The sequence below is a fragment of the Eptatretus burgeri genome, chromosome 4 (genome assembly GCF_056783735.1).
Source record: "Eptatretus burgeri isolate ZD-2024b chromosome 4, Ebu_testis_v1, whole genome shotgun sequence".
NCBI lineage: Eukaryota > Metazoa > Chordata > Myxini > Myxiniformes > Myxinidae > Eptatretus > Eptatretus burgeri.
The window spans coordinates 100,650,413-100,671,161 of record NC_140964.1 but is presented as its reverse complement, the minus strand read 5'-3'; the positions used below and the strand labels follow the sequence as shown (position 1 = coordinate 100,671,161).

The 20,749-nt window shown below is 41.8% G+C and overlaps 1 protein-coding gene across 5 annotated transcripts in view; it reads right to left on the bottom strand.

The window, feature by feature from the left end:
* LOC147028756 (polyhomeotic-like protein 2) overlaps positions 1–20,749 on the bottom strand; it is a 288,124-nt gene that overhangs the window by 51,019 nt on the left and 216,356 nt on the right. For all 5 annotated transcript variants that reach the window (XM_085879452.1, XM_085879454.1, XM_085879453.1 and 2 more), the window contains one exon: positions 2,472–2,613. In XM_085879452.1, the coding sequence (XP_085735578.1) occupies positions 2,472–2,613 (142 nt within the window). The remainder of the gene's footprint in view (positions 1–2,471; positions 2,614–20,749) is intronic.

Genomic DNA, 20,749 nt, shown 5'->3' with positions numbered 1-20,749 from the left:
TTTGAATGATTGAATTTCTAAAAGAGGACTGTTAAGAAAGTAGATAGGTGGGGGAGAGGAGGTATGACTTGCCAGACTGTCCTTTCAGAGGAGGAGAGGGGAGAGGGATAGAGGGGGAGAGGGAGAGAGGAAGAGAGGGAGAGAAGAAGAGAGGGAGTTGCCAAAGCAAATGAGATGCATCTTTGAAAGATTGCTCATGAAACCAATTGTACTGTATGTAACAGCAGTGGGCTGAGAGAGTTGGGAGATTTGTAGGGAGGGGGTTGGGGGAAGAGGGTTTGTGGTGAAAAAAAAGAAAAGCGCTAATCCAAAACGTTTCGACTCCACCTCACAACTATTCACTTGGAAATGCTCAAATTGCTGCAGCTGCTATTTAAATAATGCTTTATGACTGTGCAGAGTTCAGGAAATGAATCAAAACAGATATCAATGAACTGAACCATTTCCACATTTGTTTCACACTTCCTGGTGGTTTGAGGTGAGAGAAAGCAAAGGGAGGAAAAAAATTGTTCTTGGAATGCCAAAATAACCACTGATTGGGCCATTCAGAGATGCTGTGACGGCGCTAAGCTTGGGCACGTGTCTGTTACGCATTATCCTACGCTGACAATCTTGGGTAAAAATAGAGCCAAATCTATTGCTACTTGGCGAGTGGACAGAAGGCAACAGAACAATGGTGGGATGGTAGCCAGAGAAAAAGGAATATATGGGGAGGGTATGAGGGGCAGGGGAAGAAGTGGGCGGGGATGGGCAGGGGGAGAGGAATGAGGGAGCGAGGGAACATTTGCAAGAGAAAGGAGCTGGAGGGTGACAACAATAGTCAGGACATGAAAAGGAAGGAGTTACCACGTGAAGTGGAAACAGCCGGTGTACAGGGATGGTAAAGGAACCTTAGCTTCTTCATCACAAAACACAACCAGGTTAAAATTAAGTGTACAATAAATAGTACATCATATTCACGACAAATTCCATGAAAAAAAGTGGAATTTCATTGCACGTGCTGTTTATTTAATGATTAGGTTTATATACAACAACATTGCATTTTCATACAATCTTCAAGAATAATGCAACGGATGATACTTCAAGTAGTCATTCCATGAAACGTGGCCAGAAATGATGAATGGTTGGTCAAAAGGCGCTTGCAGGGACACAGAATAAAAATATAAATGCTTTCAACAACAAATCAACCTCTCTCCATGATAATCATGAAAGCTCTCATGTGAACCATGACCCCCGTACCTTTGCTCATCTCCCGAGAAAGGCCAATCATGTATCACCTTTCTTTGAAAATCCTTGCAATTAAACTTCACAACATTTAATCGCAAGAGGTTCAAGAACAGCATTTTGGCAAAACACACTATCTGTATAGGTCGGCTCAATGAGAACTGAAAGGATGAGCTCAAGGCCATGATCGGTTCCCACCAATCACGGCTGAATGTCCCTCTCAATTAGAAGCTCGGCGATAAAGACTTTAGGAAAACAGTGCCTGAAGCGCCAAGCCAGATGCAGCTTACACAGATGCATCAAGACCTTGTCTGCGTCTCTTTACACCTGTGTACGAAACAGCCGCTCAGCCATCTACAGAGACCAGCCTGCATCCGCAGCCTTTGTCTGACAAGCCTCACCCCACTGAGAGCATTGCCAACAGGCAGCACTGCCCCCAGTGCTGCCTTTGATGAGTAATTTGTTGAATAGGGATGTGAAGGAGCAGTGCAGCCAGAAAAGGTGGGTGGAGGGGGCAATATTTAAATAAAAAAACCCTGAAATAGAAATATATATATATATATATAAACCAACCTTTGCGTTTCTTTTGAGCGTTCAACACAACATCGATCTGTCTCCCCCGACATAGAAACCTCATCATTTTAAATACAAGTTCGTTACAACAAACATTGACATCCTGCTTGCAATTCTTCAAAGTGTGCCTTCTGCTGCTCACAGTGACAGCACAATAAAAGGGTCATTGTACAGTCAAGCCCTGCACATGCACCCCCATGCAAATTTTAATCAAAAACACAAGAAGAGCTCAGACAGAAACCAAAGAGAATCTTGTTTGTCATGCAGCTTCAGGGAAGAGTGATGTGCAGTTTCATCAGGCGAGTCAATTTTGAATCCTCATTGTGTTAGGAATTACCCGACAATGAAACCGACACCTGAACGTAAAATCGCTATCGCCAACAATCTGGGCAACATTAGGGTTTGCGTTCACTAATGGGCTTTGAGCCAGGGTTAAGAGTTCAAATACCCGGCTCCACTAAACACTGTATCAATCACATTTGAACTCGCCATCAAGAATATTCCTTTCAATCTCTACGCCACTTTTACTTTGATCAATTTTTACGAAATATGCACCCTTGTCCTTTGAAATGCTATGAGGCAATTGGAGGATAAAATAAAAAACACCATACAAACACATCCCCTCTCAGACTCGAATCCCCCAACAACTCTCCTCCCCGAATATGCATCCTTGCCTGTGAGCGGTTGAGACTTGTGGCGCTCAAGAGGAGTCAAAGATGGAGAACTTGTACTATGAAGTTTCTTTCCACCTTTGCTTTCACTGGAAGATCTCTCCATGCCAAGCCTCCGCTCAGAAACAACATCAGCATGAGATTCCTGCAGACAGGATAAGGAGATGTAGTCATTTGCAAAAGGCTTGATAATTTAAATAAAGCAAAGCCTGAGATGATCATCAATCATGGTTAAAACGTACAGGGTAAAGAAATGCAGAAGGTCATGGGAAAATATGATTTATATGATCAATTGCCACAAATAGACAGTAAACACAAAATGAATGAGAAGAGTACTCTTCAACGTCACCAGATATGCCTCCGCCCACATTATTACATCATTATACATCCTTGTACCAAGTTTGATTAAAATCCCTGAACCCAGATTCAAAATATTAAATAATTCTGGCTGCCAGACCATGCGTCCGATCAGGTTGAAAAAAAAAATATTCCCGATGAATACTAGTTCATAATTGTGAAGTTTCATCTTGATGGATGAAGCGGTTCAAGCAAAATATTTTTTACAGATTTTCGTTCAATCCAATATAGCTGCCAGACCATGTGATCTGCAATTATTCATGAACACACTGGTATCCCCAAAGCTTGGGGAACATGTGGGTGAAGTTTCCCCTTGATCTATCAAACCTTTCTGGAGTAGATTTTTAAAGGTTTCTTTTTCAAAAAAAATCAGAGCTGCCAAACCTTGTGACCGATGACATCATAGGTGGAGAACTTCTTGTTCTTCATGGATAGGCGATCATACCTGCAAAGTTTCGCCTCAATCTGTTCAGCCGTTTTGGAGATGATTTCTGAAAGTTTTTATGTTAAAAAAAATGGCTGCCAAACGATGTGACTGATGACGTCATCAATTTTTTTCCTCCATTCAATTTAACCCGAGATGACCCTGAAAAAAATTAATACTGATCGGATAAAGCGTTTGGCATATGCAATTATGACGTCATAACAAAGCCACCTATGACATCAAAAATTACACTTATTTCCCACAGGGAGTACTTGACATGTGCCAAGTTTTGATTTTTTCCATGGAGGGGTTTCAGAGATGGAGGTCCAAAGTTTTTCCTTTTTTCCAACATGGCTGCCACACCACGTGACCTATGATGTCATAATTATCATTAACACATTATGCATGAATAGTTGCACCGATGGTGAAAATTGTGTCAATAGGATAAGCGGTTGCACAGAAAACAGAGAAAATTATCATGGACGGACATATGTCTGCTCAAATGGACGTACAGACAGTTGTACGGACGGAGGGACAACCTGAAAACATAATGCCTCCGGCAACTTCGGCTGCGGAGGAATAAAACCCAGTCTTGCTCGTGAAGGCTATTGTCGATCTGCATCAGCAGGCAGGTAGAACAATGGATGAAATCAACAGTTAGTTGATCGAGGTATGTTGAGCGCCTTGGGAAGCACAGAGAAATTGACATTTTGGGCATTAACTCTTCATCAAAAGAAAAGAGCTGCCAACACTGCCCATCCGGCAACCCTCCTTTGCTCGGATGAAGGGTTAACGCTGGAAATCTTAACTTCTTGCTTCCCATGGGTGTGGGTGGAACAGGGTGTTCACAGCAATGCAGGAGAGGCACTGGGCTCACCCCTCCCCCTGCAAGACAGGACAACTGCCCCCCACTCCCCCTCATACAAGACAAGGGATAGCACCACCCCACCCCCAAGGCAGGGAGACTGCTGAGCCGAACACACACCCTTCCCCCCCCCCACCAGAGACCACCAGGCCCGGCCACCTCCAATGTTAACCCCAGCCCCCAAAAACCACACCCACCAGTGCCAAGGCGAATGTCGGGCCTGGCCCCCACCATGCATGGCAAGGAGAACGCTGGGCCAAGCCCAGACCCCACCTTGCCATGGAGACCACCTAGTCTAGCACCCCTCCCCCACCAGGGAGACTGCCATACCCAGCCCTTCCGCCCCCATCAACAACAGGGCACCTGCCAGGACAAACCCCCACCACACAAGGCATGGAGACACCAATGGCCGGGCCCAGCACATCTCCTCCCACCTCACCCCCCTCCCCCCCCAGCCCTTTCAAATGGCTCCCCCTCCTCAAAAACCTGATGGCACCTTGTAAAGTCTGTCTGGAGAATGATCCACTTTCATCCATTCCCTCTCTGCAAATGGCATCACAGCCGACTGCTTGTGAGAAGGCTGAACACCTCAATTCTGTGTTTGCTTCCAAATCTTGTGTCCCCAAACCTTCACTCTCGGTACCTTTCCTTCACAATCGTACCCAAATGCTCCTGGACTCTGTGTCTTTCGCACCTGAGAATGTGGAGAAGGTTCTTTCAACCCTCGACTGGACCAGATGTAATCAGCTCATCAGCTCAAGTGTCCAAAAAAACATGCTCCACTGCTCTTGGACATCATCTTATTCGCCCTTTCACCCTATTATTTGCCCGAGGTCATCTTCCATGCTTGGACATCAACCAATATCAGTGCATTACATAAACTAGAACTGCCACTTTATAACTAATAGCAGTGATGACCAGGTACCAAGACATTCCACTTTGATCTGACACCTGACACATTACGTCCTCTTTATTCAATTGAATTCAGAATGAGATAAAAAAAAATGAAATTCAAATCAAATGGAAGACCACATAAAATAGGGTCTGCAATGGATTCATCAGAAGGACCCGGAACAAGCAAAAACCAGATATGAAGTCATTAGGAGGAACCGAGATAGGAATCAAGTTTCAACTGCTACTCATCTACCCTCAAACCCATCCAGGCACAGCCAAGTAAGCACGAGTCAAAATAAAAAAATGAAAAAGAACCCAGATTAAAAAAATTAAATAATTCTGGCTGCCAGACCATGCATCCATTCATGTTGAAATTTTAAATACATATTCCACATCACTAGTAGATCATAATTTTGACATTTCACATCGATTGATACAGTGGTTCAAGAGAGAGAATTTTTTTAAACAACTTCCTTCAATCCAATATGGCAGCCAAATCATGTGACTTGTCAATTATTTGAGAATACCCTGGTAACCCCAAGGCTTGGAGAACATGTGTGTGAAGTTTCCCCCCCGATCTGTCCAGACATTCCGGAGAAGAAGATTTTAAAGGTTTTGGGGGAAATCCAACATGGCTGCCAAACCATGTGACTGATGACATCATAGTTGGGCAACTTTTTGTTCCTCATAGATAGGCAGTCACACCTATTAAGCTTTGAATCTATCTGTTCAGCCATTTCAGAGAACGTTTTTAGAAGGTGTAAAACATATATATATATATATATATATATATATATATATATATATATATATATATATATATATATATATATATATATATACATATATACAGTGAGGAGAACAAGTATTTGATACACTGCCGATTTCGCAGGTTTTCCCACTTAAGGCCCTGTCACACCTTGACGATTTAGCTAGCGTATGCCTGAAGTATGGAAAATTTGGCAAAAACGCTGGCACACGTCGAATACGTTATGGGTAAGTTTGTATACATTAAGAGCACGCTGGCATACGTCGTAGTACGATGGCTTTTTTTCGTAGTACGCTGGCATACATCTTTGTACGCCGAGGTGTTAGACAAATTTTCCATGCTTGAAATTTTCCAACGTATTGCAGCGTATGACTCACACGTTCCGGATGGCCGAAACACGTCGAGGTAATGTTTATCATACCCGAAACTTATTTCTTACCTATGAGTAACGTGTTGTAGGCACGTTACGCGATCGTTGACACACGTCCACACACGTTACATGTAAGTTACTCATAAGTCGAAACACGTCAAGGTAATGGTTAGCGTCAGTGTTCCAGACTCCTTGGTTTTTTTTTTCCTTCGGTATGACGGTGATGTTGACACTTCGATTTCTAGTGCGGTTATAATATAATATAATTAATAGGCTGCCGCTCAACTATTTAAATCATAACCGCACTAGAAATCGAAGTGTTAACATCACCGTCATACCAAAGAAAAAATAATAATAATAAAAAAAAACAGGGAGTCTGGAACACTGATGCTAACCATTACCTCGACGTGTTTTGACTTATGAGTAACATACAAGTAACGTGTGTCGACGTGTGTCAACGATCGCGTAATGTGCCTACAACTTATGCCAGCGTATGCGGAACGTGTGTCATACGTCGAGTACGTCGAGAAATTTTCAACATGCTGAAAATTTCTCGACATACTCGGCATATGACGACGTATGCCAGAAAACTACGACGTATGCCAGCGTGCTCTTAACATATACAAAACTTACCCATAATGTATTCGACGTGTGCCAGCTTGGTTCGGCAAATTTTTCATATGTTGGCATACGCTGGCTAAAACGTCAAGGTGTGACAACGGCTTCACACTTCGATGTCTAGTGCGGTAATGATTTGAATCGTCGAGCCGCAGCCTATTAATAGCCTATGCCACGTGATCGTCGGCGATACGCTGCCGCGCGCTATGCATAAGTTAGATTATCGTTGGGCATAGGTTGTGAACGCCGACAACACGCTCAGCATTCGTTGGTATAAGTTATCTATATGTGATTAAAACGTTCTGTGTATGTTACTAATACATTATGCATACGTCCAACACGTTATTATACGCCCAAAACTTAAAAAAAACATCAATAGTTCAGCGTACGCCAGCGTTTTACATACATTTTGAAACCTTGCCATACGTTGGCTAAAACGTCAAGGTGTGACAGCCCCTTTACAAAGCACGTAGAGGTCTGTAATTTTTATCATAGGTACACTTCAACTGTGAAAGACGGAATCTAAAAGAAAAATCCTGAAAATCACATTGTATGATTTTTTAATAATTAATTTGCATTTTATTGCATGAAATAAGTATTTAATACATCAGAAAAACAGAACTTAATATTTGGTACAGAAACCTTTGTTTGCAATTACAGAGATCAGACGTTTCCTATAGTTCTTAACCAGGTTTGCACAGACTGCAGCAGGGATTTTGGCCCACTCCTCCGTACAGATCTTCTCCAGATCCTTTAGGTTTCGGGGCTGTCGCTGGGCAACACAGACTTTCAGCTCCCTCCAAAGATTTTCTATTGGGTTCAGGTCTGGAGACTGGCTAGGCCACTTCAGGACCTTGAGATGCTTCTTACGGAGCCACTCCTAAGTTGCCCTGGCTGTGTGTTTCGGGTCGTTGTCATGCTGGAAGACCCAGCCACGCCCCATCTTCAATGCTCTTGTTGAGGGAAGGAGGTTGTTGGCCAAGATCTCGCGATGCATGGCCCCATCCATCCTCCCATCAATACAGTGCAGTCGTCCTGTCCCCTTTGCAGAAAAGTATCCCCAAAGAATGAGGTTTCCACCTCCATGCTTCACGGTTGGGATGGTGTTCTTGGGGTTGTACTCATCCTTCCTCCTCCGAACACGGCAAGTGGAGTTTAAACCAAAAAGCTCTATTTTGGTCTCATCAGACCACATGACCTTCTCCCATTCCTCTTCTGGATCATCCACATGGTCATTGGCAAACTTCAGACGGGCCTGGACATGCGCTGGCTTGAGTAGAGGGACCTTGCGTGCGCTGCATGATTTTAATCCATGATGGCGTAGTGTGTTACTTATGGTTTTCTTTGATACTGTGGTCCCAGCTCTCTTCAGGTCATTGACCAGGTCCTGCCGTGTAGTTCTGGGCTGATCCCTCACCTTTCTCATGATCATTGAGGCTCCACGAGGTGAGATCTTGCATGGAGCCCCAGACCGAGGGAGATTGACTGTTATCTTGAACTTCTTCCATTTTCTAATAATTGCGCCAAATGTTGTTGCCTTCTCATCAAGCTGCTTGCCTATTGTCCTGTAGCCCATCCCAGCCTTGTGCAAGTCTACAATTTTGTCCCTGATGTCCTTAGACAGCTCTCTGGTCTTGCCCATTGTGGCGAGGTTGGAGTCTGATTGATTGAGTGGGGACAGCTGTCTTTTATGCAGATAACGAGTTCAAACAGGTGCAGTTAATACAGGTAATGAGTGGAGAATGGGAGGGCTTCTTAAAGACAAAACTAACAGGTCTGTGAGAGCCGGAATTATTACTGGTTGGTAGGTGATCAAATACTTATTTCATGCAATAAATGCAAATTAATTGTTTAAAAATCATACAATGTGATTTTCAGGATTTTTTTTTTAGATTCCGTCTTTCACAGTTGAAGTGTACGTATGATAAAAATTACAGACCTCTACGTGCTTTGTAAGTGGGAAAACCTGCAAAATCGGCAGTGTATCAAATACTTGTTCTCCCCACTGTATATATATATATATATATATATATATATATATATATATATATATATATATATATATATATATATATATATATATATATATATATATATATATATATATATATATATATATATGCCAAACCACGTGACTTATGACGTCATTAATTTATTGTGTTGACCAAGTTATGCCTTGACCCTCAAAAATTTTCATACTGATTGGATGTAGCTTTCCACGTATATAATTAGAGCGTCATAACAAAGGCACCTGTGATATCATAAAAAAGCACACATTGTCCATGGAACAGGTGCCAAGTTTCAATTATGGTGAAAATTTTGTGTCATCACACAAGCAGTTGCAGAGAAACAGGAATAACAAAATGCAGACACGTATGTTCAACTTATTACATAACCGATTGCTTAACCCCGAATTTCACTTCGCGAGCTTGGGCTAAAAAAGGTGCAAAAACTGATTCCTTTAACGACAGACCCATCAGCTGATTTCCAATCACCAACAAGGTCATGGAATCCATCATAGTTGATATGAAATCCTTCCTTTTATCCAACAACCTCATCTCAGATCACCAATTTGGTTTCAAACCAGGTGATACCATCATTGGACATGCTGCTTCTACTCACCCAATAATGTATGGAGGCCCTCCATGTGAGACATGAGTTCAGGGCCATCTCTCTAGAACTAATGTATCTCATGCTTTTTATACATTCTGGCATCCCAACTTGCTCTCAAAACTGTCTGCCTATGGCATCCAAGGCCAATTCTACACATGGCTTAATGACGTCCTCAACTCTCGTAGCCAACATGTTGCACGAAATGGAATCCTTTCTTCTCTTCTCCCTGTAAAGGCTGGAGTTGTCCAAGGCAATGTTCTAGGCCCAGTCCTATTCCTGATCTCCATATATGATCTCTCTGACTCTCTGGAAAATCCTCTTTATCTATTTGCTGATGACTCCACCCTGTGCCTTGACATCCCTCATCCTTCACACAGGCAGGTTGCAGCATCTTCCCTCTCTCCAGACCTTGACAAAATGATAAGATGGTCTTTCAATCATGACAAACCTCATACTCTCATGATCTCTCTCCAAAAGGACCATCTGGAAACCCCCATATCTACTTTCTTCACAATCCTCTTGAGGAGGTTCAGTCATTCAAACTCCTGGATCTCATTATCAGAATGATTTTTCTTGGGCAAACCACATTTCAAAGTTGGCCTCCAAAGGCAGCTGCCAACTGGGCATCCTCCATCGACAAAATCCTTCCTTGGCACACCTGAACTCTTATCCACCAACAAGGTCTTCATCCTCTGCTTGATGGAGTAAGTACTGCTCTCCCCTCTGAGATGGCTCCCCTGCCTCACATTTTGCTCAGGTTGATGCCATGGAAACCAAGGCCTTCAAGATTATTGGGCTTATCATCTATGGGTCTATCACTTCACCATCACAGACAAGTTGGTGGTGTCTCTGTCTCCTACCACCTCCTTTCTAATCTTGCACCCTCTGCTCTTTCTGTGCTTTCCCCCCCCCCAGCCCCTGCCCACCCCCCAAGGTTTCTGCATTGCAAACACAGTCCACCATCAGCCCTTTCCTGGTGAAACTACTGAAATCCAGGATCATTGCTCACCTTCACTCACTTGTTCCTTTCTTTCCTCACCTGTGGAACCAACTTCCATATTCTCTTCAATCTCATTCTCCCCTCCAGGTCTTCAAGATAGCTGTTCACCACAATCTTAGATCATCCCCTCCAAAAAACCATGATCTTTTCTATGCCTGTTAACCTCCCCCCCACTCCCCACCCCAATCCCAATTCCTCATCATTTCCAGTTTTTCCTCATTTCCAGAGTTTCCTTTTGTATCCATCTTATCCACCCTATGCTTCCTCACCTGCCCCTCATTCTTCCCCACACCCATTGTTGCAAGGACATCACACCAAGTCAACAAATGGAATTTCAAAGACAGTCAAACATGTGACTGTGCTCACCAAAATCGGAAGATTCATTACATTGTGAACGAGTGTCACCTACAGAAATTTGATGAAGGATTTAGGGCAATCCACATTACAACAGACAGTGCTGTGACTTGGCTGTCCAACACAGATTCTGTGAGATTAGATTAAATGTAATATTTACATTCTTCATGGTGTCATCGAAAGAAAAATACCTTAAAATCACCATTTTTGCAACCACTCAGCAGCCCCTCCCCCACCCTCCCCCACCCCAACCAACCCTCCCCACCTCTCTAAATTATAGGGCCTTGTCCAAACATCACTTTAACCCATAAAAGTAGTAGTAGCAGTAGTAGTAGTAGTGGTAGTAGTAGTAGTAGTACTTTTGTTGGAAAGGCTTCAGACTATATATATAGAGGCTTGCACTCAGTGTGCAGGATAACTCAGGCAGACATAAGTTTCCTGTTTAATGTCACTCGACTTCCTCATCTCTGCAAGTCCATGGTTAGAACTGCAGTAGACAAGGAAGAGCATTTTAAAGAGAGAGCATTACCAAGACAGATAAAAGGAGGGAGGGAGACTAAAATACTTTTTTGTTTTCTTTTTACAAAAATAATGATAACTAGAACTGCCACTTTATAACTGCTGACAGTGATGACCGGGTACCCAGACATCTGCCTTTGATAAAACGTGAGACTTCAATGATAGTTGCAAAGTCTCCCTTCAATAGGATAAGTGGTTCCAGAGAAAACATTATTTAAGAGTGATACAAATACAGCCCTGCTTCGATACAGCGTGGGACTGACGAGTTACGAACCGGGTAGCACAAAGTGTTCAATCTAATTATTACATATGCTTTTTTAAGTTAGCCCTTTTTCCTGGAGGCATTGGCGGTATCAATTAAATTGCTATTCCTGTACCCTCAAACACTTTCAGGTGCAACCAAGTGAGCCTTCTGGAAAAAACAACAAAAATCTAAAAGTTCTCAGATTCAAATAATGAAATATTTCTGGCTGACAAACCGTGTGGCTGGTCGGGTTGAAATTTTTAACCTACGTTTCACATGTCGGCTCAATTATAATTGTTAAGTTTCGCATATATTGAAGCAACGGTTCCAGAGTAAACATTGATTAATATTTATCCTTCAATCCAACATGGCTGCCAAAACATGGGGCCGAACGAGTTGAAATTTAAACACTTCATTCCACATATCTGTTGCATCATCTCTCTGAAGTTTCACATTTATTGATGTAGCAGTTCCAGAGTAAACATTAATTAATATTTTCCCTTTAATCCAATATGGCTGCCAATCAATGTGTCGTACATCAAAGGGGGGGGGGGTAACTTTTTGTTCGTCATGGAGAGGCGGTCATACATGTGGAATTTCGCCTCGATCTGTTCCGCCGTTTCAGAGAAGAAGACTTTTAAAAATTATTAATTTTCAATCCAATATGGCTGCCATACCATGTGCCCCATTACAACATAAATTTAAATTCTCCATTTAATGGGGAAGTGGATTATGCTCGTTAAGTTTCGTGTTGATCGGACAAGGTGCGTTTTTCGATCCAAGATGGTCTCCAAACCTTGTGACTTGACATCATAATTATAGTAGAGTTCCCACAATAGGGTCCCGTGACCGTTTTTCCGGGACCAAGGTTTGAAGGTTGATTTTAGTCAATTTGAGGGTGCTGATTAAAATGAGCTGGGGTGAACCTCGTGAAAATGTGGGCGAACTCGGCCAGATGCGAAAATTCAAAATGGCCGCCATGCTACTTCCAGTATATCAAAAATTGCATATCTTTGGTTCTACATGTCCGATTTTTATGATTTTTGCGTCAAAATATTTATTTTTAAGGTCAAGGATGTCATATATTACCATTCCAGATTGTTATATTTAAGGGTTAAGTCACAAAATATGAAATATAACTTTTCGGGGGCCAAATCCAAGATTGTCGTCGAGTAACATCTGGAAAATAGTAAAAAATCAATTTTCTTCTCATAATATTATTGGCAGTGAATCTTTTCATGCAAGTAAATATTTGTTTATATGTGGGAGTGCACAACAAATTGAGACAATAAGAGAAGGACGCAATCATTGTCTTCATTTTCAGAACATGATATGTACATAATATCAATTTCTCAACTTTTACACTGTTCAGGTAGGTTATACCATTCTTTTGTATGTCCCTCCTGTACTTTATCTAGAACAGTAATATGATGAAAGAATATCAACATTCCTTCATTTTGTCTGAAGAGCGACAGTGTTTCAATGGAAAAATGAAAGAAAACATGAATTATCTGAATTCCCGGCATTGACGCTTTCCCGGTAATATAAGTATTCTTGTAATTTGCATTGACCAAAGTTTGATGTACTGTCCAAACTGTCTTTTATCTAAAACAGTCATAATAAAATAATATTAACATCTCTTATATTTTGACTGTGCAAATGTTTTTACAGTTGTAAATTAAATGAAATGAAATCTCCATTCAAACACAGCATGTAATCCTTCAGTCACTATCTGAGTCACTGGCTCCAGAGTCACAAACTTCATCATTACTTTCAGCCTTATCATCGTGCAACAATGTCTGTTCTTGTTCAACCAAGTCATGTAAACTTCTTGGGAGTGCATCATGGGTATACCTCACTGACACACATCTACCGTCTTTCATTGTCCATCCATGGTTGGTGGGATATGGGGGTGCATCCGGCTTGTCATAGTTTAGTTGAATGTAAACTTGGTCGTTAACTTGCGTCACATGCAGATTGTGAGAATCTGGATCTGGTGGGATGCGGGACGTGGACTTGTTTTTCATCTGACCCCACTTCCGTGCTCTGGCTTCACCTAACGTTTTCCTGATTGTGTCATTATAGATGTGTCTAATAGTGAATGTGGCCATTTGCTGAAGCACCTCTTGTGTCACTGGAAGTGTTTTTCCAACATCTTTCAAAAGATTGCGTGCCTCCTGAGTTCCTGTTCCTTTTTCATAAACTGTGTTTTTCCCATGTCCATAGAAGCCAGATGTTGTATCAGATCCACTATGGATGTGTAATGGGATTAATATTTCAGCTACATCGTCAGAGCAAAGGTCTCTGCAGCTGATGATTTTGTCTTTCCGTTTGATAGCAAGGGTGCCCTCCAGTTGATGTGCAACATATGCAGAAAGAATCACTACATCTGTGTCCTCGGCATCAATCACCACTGTCTCCATTTTTCCTGCTTTTCGGATTTGCGAATAGATGAAGAACAGCATTGTGTCCGCCTCAATGTGACGACATTCAAATTCTTCCATCCTTTCTCCGGAGATGTTCCAACAATTTTGCCTGATGGAGTACACAAAGTCAATTTTTCTATTATTCTTTACAAGCTTGGTGAACTCATCCTTTAGAAACTTTTGCAAGCCAGATTGTTTTTCTAAATGATGCCTATGGTGTGGAAAATTCCATCAAAGACTAAGCATGAGCGTCGTAAATCCACGACAGCATATAGAGATGGGTCCAGAAATGTGGACATGAAAACATCAGATAGGTTTCCTGCCACAAAGAACTTCCAGGTGCTGTTCAGCAATCAGGGAAACAAACAAAGGCTGCAAAAGTTTCTAAAGGATGAGTTCACCAAGCTTGTAAAGAATCATAGAGAAATTGACTTTGTGTACTCCATCAGGCAAAATTGTTGGAACATCTCCTCCGGAGAAAGGATGGAAGAATTTGAATGTAGTCACATCAAGGCGGACACAATGCTGTTCTTCATCTATTCGCAAATCCGAAAAGCAGAAAAACATGGAGATAGTCGTGATTGATGCCGAGGACACAGATGTAGTGATTCTTTCTGCATATGTTGCACATAAACTGGAGGGCACCCTTGCTATCAAACGGAAAGACAAAATCATCAGCTGCAGAGACCTTTGCTCTGACGATGTAGCTGAAATATTAATCCCATTACACATCCATAGTGGATCTGATACAACATCTGGCTTCTATGGACATGGGAAAAACACAGTTTATGAAAAAGGAACAGGAACTCAGGAGGCACGCAATCTTTTGAAAGATGTTGGCAAAACACTTCCAGTGACACAAGAGGTGCTTCAGCAAATGGCCACATTCACTATTAGACACATCTATAATGACACAATCAGTAAAACGTTAGGTGAAGCCAGAGCACGGAAGTGGGGTCAGATGAAAAACAAGTCCACGTCCTGCATCCCACCAGATCCAGATTCTCACAATCTGCATGTGACGCGAGTTAACTACCAAGTTTACATTCAGCTAAACTCTGACAAGCCGGATGCACCCCCAAATCCCACCAACCATGGATGGACAATGAAAGATGGTAGATGTGTGTCAGTGAGGTATACCCATGATGCACTCCCAAGAAGTTTACATGACTTGGATGAACAAGAACAGACATTGTTGCACGATGATGAGGCTGAAAGTTATGATGAAGTTTGTGACTGGAGCCAGCGACTCAGATAGTGACTGAAGGATTACATGTATGTGTTTCAATGGAGATTTCATTTCATTTCATTTACAACTGTAAAAACATTGCCACAGTCAAAATATAAGAGATGTTAATATTATTTTATTATGACTGTCTTAGATGAAAGACAGTTTGGACAGTACATCAAACTTTGGTCAATGCAAATTACAAGAATACTTACCGGGAAAGCGTCAATTGCCGGGAAATCAGATAATTCATGTTTTATTTCATTTTTCCATTGAAACACTGTCGCTCTTCAGACAAAATGAAGGAATGTTGATATTCTTTCATCATATTACTGTTCTAGATAAAGAACAGGAGGGACATACAAAAGAATGGTATAACCTAACTGAAGTGTAAAAGTTGAGAAATTGATATTATTTACATATCATGTTCTGAAAATAAAGACAATGCTTGCGTCCTTCTCTTCTTGTCTCAATTTGTTTTGCACTCCCACATATAAACAAACATTTACTTGCATGAAAAGATTCACTGCCAATAATATTATGAGAAGAAAATTGATTTTTTACTATTTTCCAGATGTTACTCGACGACAATCTTGGATTTGGCCCCCGAAAAGTTATATTTCATATTTTGTGACTTAACCCTTAAATATAACAATCTGGAATGGTAATATATGACATCCTTGACCTTAAAAATAAATATTTTGACCCAAAAATCATAAAAATCGGACATGTAGAACCAAAGATATGCAATTTTTGATATACTGGAAGTAGCATGGCGGCCATTTTGAATTTTCGCATCTGGCCGAGTTCGCCCACATTTTCACGAGGTTCACCCCAGCTCATTTTAATCAGCACCCTCAAATTGACTAAAATCAACCTTCAAAGCTTGGTCCCGGAAAAACGGTCACGGGATCCTATTGTGGTAACTCTACTATTATTACCGTCTTGCAGGCATGGGGGGAGATTATATTTGCCAAGTTTCGCTTCGATAGGTTATGTGGTTCCAGAGAAAAACATTATTTAATATGATTATTGAATCCAAAATGGCTACCAAACCATGTGACCTATCAATTAGAAATTAACAAATGTATATTCCCTGCTCGTGTGCAATGCATTTGTGAAGTTTCCCCTTGATCTGACCAGCCGTTCTGGAGAAGATGTTTGAAGGTTTTAGGATATATTCAATATGGCTGCCAAACCATGTGCCCTATCAATTAGAAATTAACAAACTTGTGAAAGGATGCCTTGGGGAAAGTGTGTGTGAATCTTTGCCTCAATCTGTCCAGCTGTTCTGGAGAAGAAGATTTTTTTATTTATTAATTTTCAATCCAAGTTGGCTGACGAACCATGTGACATCATAAATTTACATTCTGCTTCCAATCGTATAGTGGAACACGTGTGTGAAGTTTCGTGCTAATTGGACAAGATGCGTTTTTCTATCAAAGGTGGCCACCAAACCATGTGACTTGTGACATCATAATTTTTACCCGATATGCAGGCATGGGGGTAGATTTCAGTTGGCAAGTTTCACTTTGATAGGTTATGTGGTTCCAGAGAAAACATTATTTAATATTTTTCTTAAATCCAACATGACTACCAAACCATGTGACCTATCAATTATTCATTAACAAAATTATATTCACTGCTCGTGTGCAATACGTTTGTGAAGTTTCCTCTTGATCTGACCAGCCGTTCTGGAGAATAAGATGTGTGAAGGTTCTAGGATAAATTCAATATGGCCACCAAACCATGTGACCTATCAATTACAAATTAACAATCTTGTGAAATGATGTCTTGGGGAAGGTGTTTGTGAATTTTTGCCTCAATCTGTCCAGCCGTTCTGGAGAAGAAGATTTTTAAAGTTTATTAATTTTAAATCCAATATGACTGACGAACCATTGGACCTATGACATCATAAATTTAAATTCTGATTCCAATCGTGTAGTGGAACATGGTTCTGAAGTTTCGTGTTAATCGGATAAGGTGCGTTTTTCTATCCAAGATGGCCACCAAACCATGTGACTTGTGATGTCATAATTTTTACCATGTATGCAGACATGATGGACGATGGCAGTTGCAAATTTTCACTTCGATGGATTAAGCAGTTCCAGAGAAAACATTATTTAATATTTTTCTCAAATCCAACATGGCTGCCAAACCATGTGACCTATCAATTCTTCATTAACAAACTTATATACCCTATGCGTGCAGAATAGACTTGTGAAGTTTCCCCTTGATCTGACCAGCAGTTCTGGAGATGTTTGAATGTTTTATGGTAAATTCAAGATGGCCACCAAACCATGTGACCTATCAATAAGAAATTAACAAACTTGTAAAAGGATGTCATGGGGAATGTGTGTGTAAAGTTTCGCCTCAATCTGTCCAGCCGTTCTGGAGAAGAGAATTTTTAAAATTTATTAATTTTCAATCCAGGATGGCTGACGAACCATGTGACCTATGACATAAATTTACATTCTGCCTCCAATCCTGTAGTGGAATACGGTTGTGAAGTTTCGTGTTAATCGGATAAGGTGCGTTTTTCTATCCAAGATGACCACCAAACCATGTGACTTGTGACATCATAATTTTTACTATGTATGCAGACATGACGGAAGATGATAGTTGCAAATTTTTGCTTCGATAGATGAAGCAGTTCCAGAGAAAACATTATATATTTTTCTTAAATCCAACATGACTGCCAAACCATGTGACCTATCAATTATTCATTAACAAACTTATACTCCCAACACATGTGCAATAAGTCTGTGAAATTTCCCCTTGATCTGATCAGCCATTCTGGAGAAGATGTTTGAAGGTTTTATGGTTAATTCAATATGGCCACCAAACCGTGTGACCGATCAATAAGAAATTAACAAACTTGAAAAAGGACGTCATGGGGAATGTGTGTGTAAAGTTTCACCTCAATCTGTCCAGCGGTTCTGGAGATGTTTTTTTTTTTTATTCAAAACAAGATGGCTGCCGAACCAAGTCACCTATGACGTCACAATATTTCTTTTCGACGGTGAATTGTTGTGTAGATGATGCTCAAGAAATTTCAGATTTTTCCCATGCAGCATTCTACTTGACGAATTTTCACCGGGATACCGCTTCACTGATGACGTCATGAAAAATCACCCGTGTTCCCGATGGGAATTTCATTAAAACATATGAAGCGAAAAAATTTCCATTGCACGCTTTCAGAGATACAGAGGTCCAAAGTTTATCACCAGCAAAATAACTGATTTAAGATGCGGGCATTGTAGGTATTGTTTCTGCTTGCCCACAGAAGCAACATCCATGGAGAAAATTTGTGAAGTGCTGCAGCAGAACACCAGAACTTAGTGCCCCATGAACCAACCTTCAACTTAAGTCCCCCACCGCCTTTGGTATTTGATGGAGATAAAAAGATTCCCAACTTCGATTGGGAGGCAATGGAGGCAGAAGAATCTCACACCAGGGAGTATCCATCCGATTTGCTTGCTCAACAAAATGGAGTGAGTGGATTACTCGTGCAGAAAAGTACTTCTTTCCTTGTTGATTCGCCAAATGACACCTCAGCTGTACCAGGGACCTACCTTGCTCATGTTATGTGCAGGTGGTGCTTGGAAAAGAATGCGCCCATGTGGCTTCATCTTAAAAGCCACGGAAGTCGGGGGGTGAACCTGCATAGCTTCCCCACCTTGGCAAAGGTTCTCCAGGTAAGCCAGACAATCAGGAGGCAATGAGTTTTTAACCCCTTGGAGTATCCTAAAATTGTCTGCAGGTCTATCTTTTCTGCGAGTTCCTTCGGTGAGAGAACTCCATTCTTCCCGCCCTTTAGGAGATCTCCAACTGTGGATATACCTTTAGCCAAGAGCTTACTCCTTCTAGAGAGGGAAGCTAGCGTTGGGGCATGTCAAAGTGGGTTCAAGAAAAGCAGTTCTTCCAGTAAATCTTTCCCCGGATGAGGACCCTTCGCTCCGGTCATATCAATTGCACACCAGGCCTTCAGCATTTTTTGATGGAAAGAAGGCAATGGGTCACTGGCGAGGTTTTGGCAGGCGATACTGAATATTTGCCTTTTATATGCTCGACTGAGGCACTTTACTGAAAAAAGCATTATGCCAGCATGCACCATTGTAGTGTTGGGTTAGCATAAAGGTATCGCTGAATGGTCTGGAGCCAAAAGGTATACCAGTGGCTGCGAAGACAGGGAAAACACTGTCCACCTTCAGCCAGAGGTACACTCAGGACTCGTAGTGATACCCAATGCTTCCCATTCCAAAAAGCAGTCCAACAACTTCCTTTGCATCTTAATCAGAAACCCATCAGGAATACTGATGCAAGAAAGTGTGAAAGAAAGCTTGAATGAAAGAAACTTTTATTTCTTTCATTCAAGCTTCTGGGTCTTCTAGGTCTCACTATCTGCCATGATCTTGCCTGGGAAAGCCACATTGCCAACCTGGCCTCCAAAGCCAGTCGCCGACTGGGAATCATCCGTCGTGCAAAGTCCTTCCTCGGCCCACCTGAGCTCCTGACCACATAAAAAGTTTTCGTCCACAGCCTGATGGATTACTGCTCTCCCTTCTGGGCAGGTGCTCCTGCCTCCCACCTTTCTCGGCTTCATGCTGTGGAAACGAAGGCATTTTGAATCATTGGCATCTCCCACGATGAGCCTGAGTCTTTGGGCCTCTCACTCCCTCACCGCAGGCAGGTCGGTGGTGTTTCTGTCTTCAACCGTCTCCTCTCTAGTCTCGCCCCACTTGCCGTGTCTGCGATTTTCCCCACCATATTTCCGCAGGGCGCTCAAGGTCTGCAAACAACCGCCTTCTGCTAAAACTACCAAAATCACGAATCACTGCTCACCTTCACTCTTTCATTCCTCTTTTTCCCCACCTTTGGAATAAACTCCCACACTCTGTTAAATCCCATTCTTCGCTCCAGGCCTTCAAAACAGCCATTCACCACCACCTCTTATCTTCCCCCATCCAAAACCTCGATCTTTTCTACCTCGTTAATCCACCCCAAACCCACCTCCTTCAAATTCCCTGCTTTCCTTCCTGAAAGTCCTGTAGTGTCCATCTTGTATACCCCATGTTCCCAGCCCCATCCCTCTCCCTTCCACAGATCTCCTAATGTTTCTGTTCCCCACTGTTTTGTCCTTCCCTCTCCCACCCCTCTTGTCTCATGCCTCCCTTTGCTGTGTGTTGTGTGTTAGCTCTCATACAAGCCTCGACAATGTATACAAAAAAAAAAACCTTGAACAGCAGCTTTGAAAGAACAAATTGTTTCAGAAAAAGAGCTCTCCCATGCAGAGACAGAATCTTTAATATTTCCATCCAGTCTCTCAACTTCAGCTGTATTTTTTTTCTTCCTTTAAAGTGCTCCAGTTGTGAATTGATGAACATTTATGAGAGACGGACAAATAGACCCCAAAATATGTAAGTTAAATGTGACTATGTCAATTGCTGAAACAATGTGGGGAACTGCTCAACCTGCATGGGTCAAACCAGGAGTCCAGCGCTCTTCCACCAATTTATTTTAGAAGATGATGTTGCGGAGTAGATTTGTTGACAGTCAGAAACTGTTTGCATGTCTCTTGCACTTCCCACAAACTTATC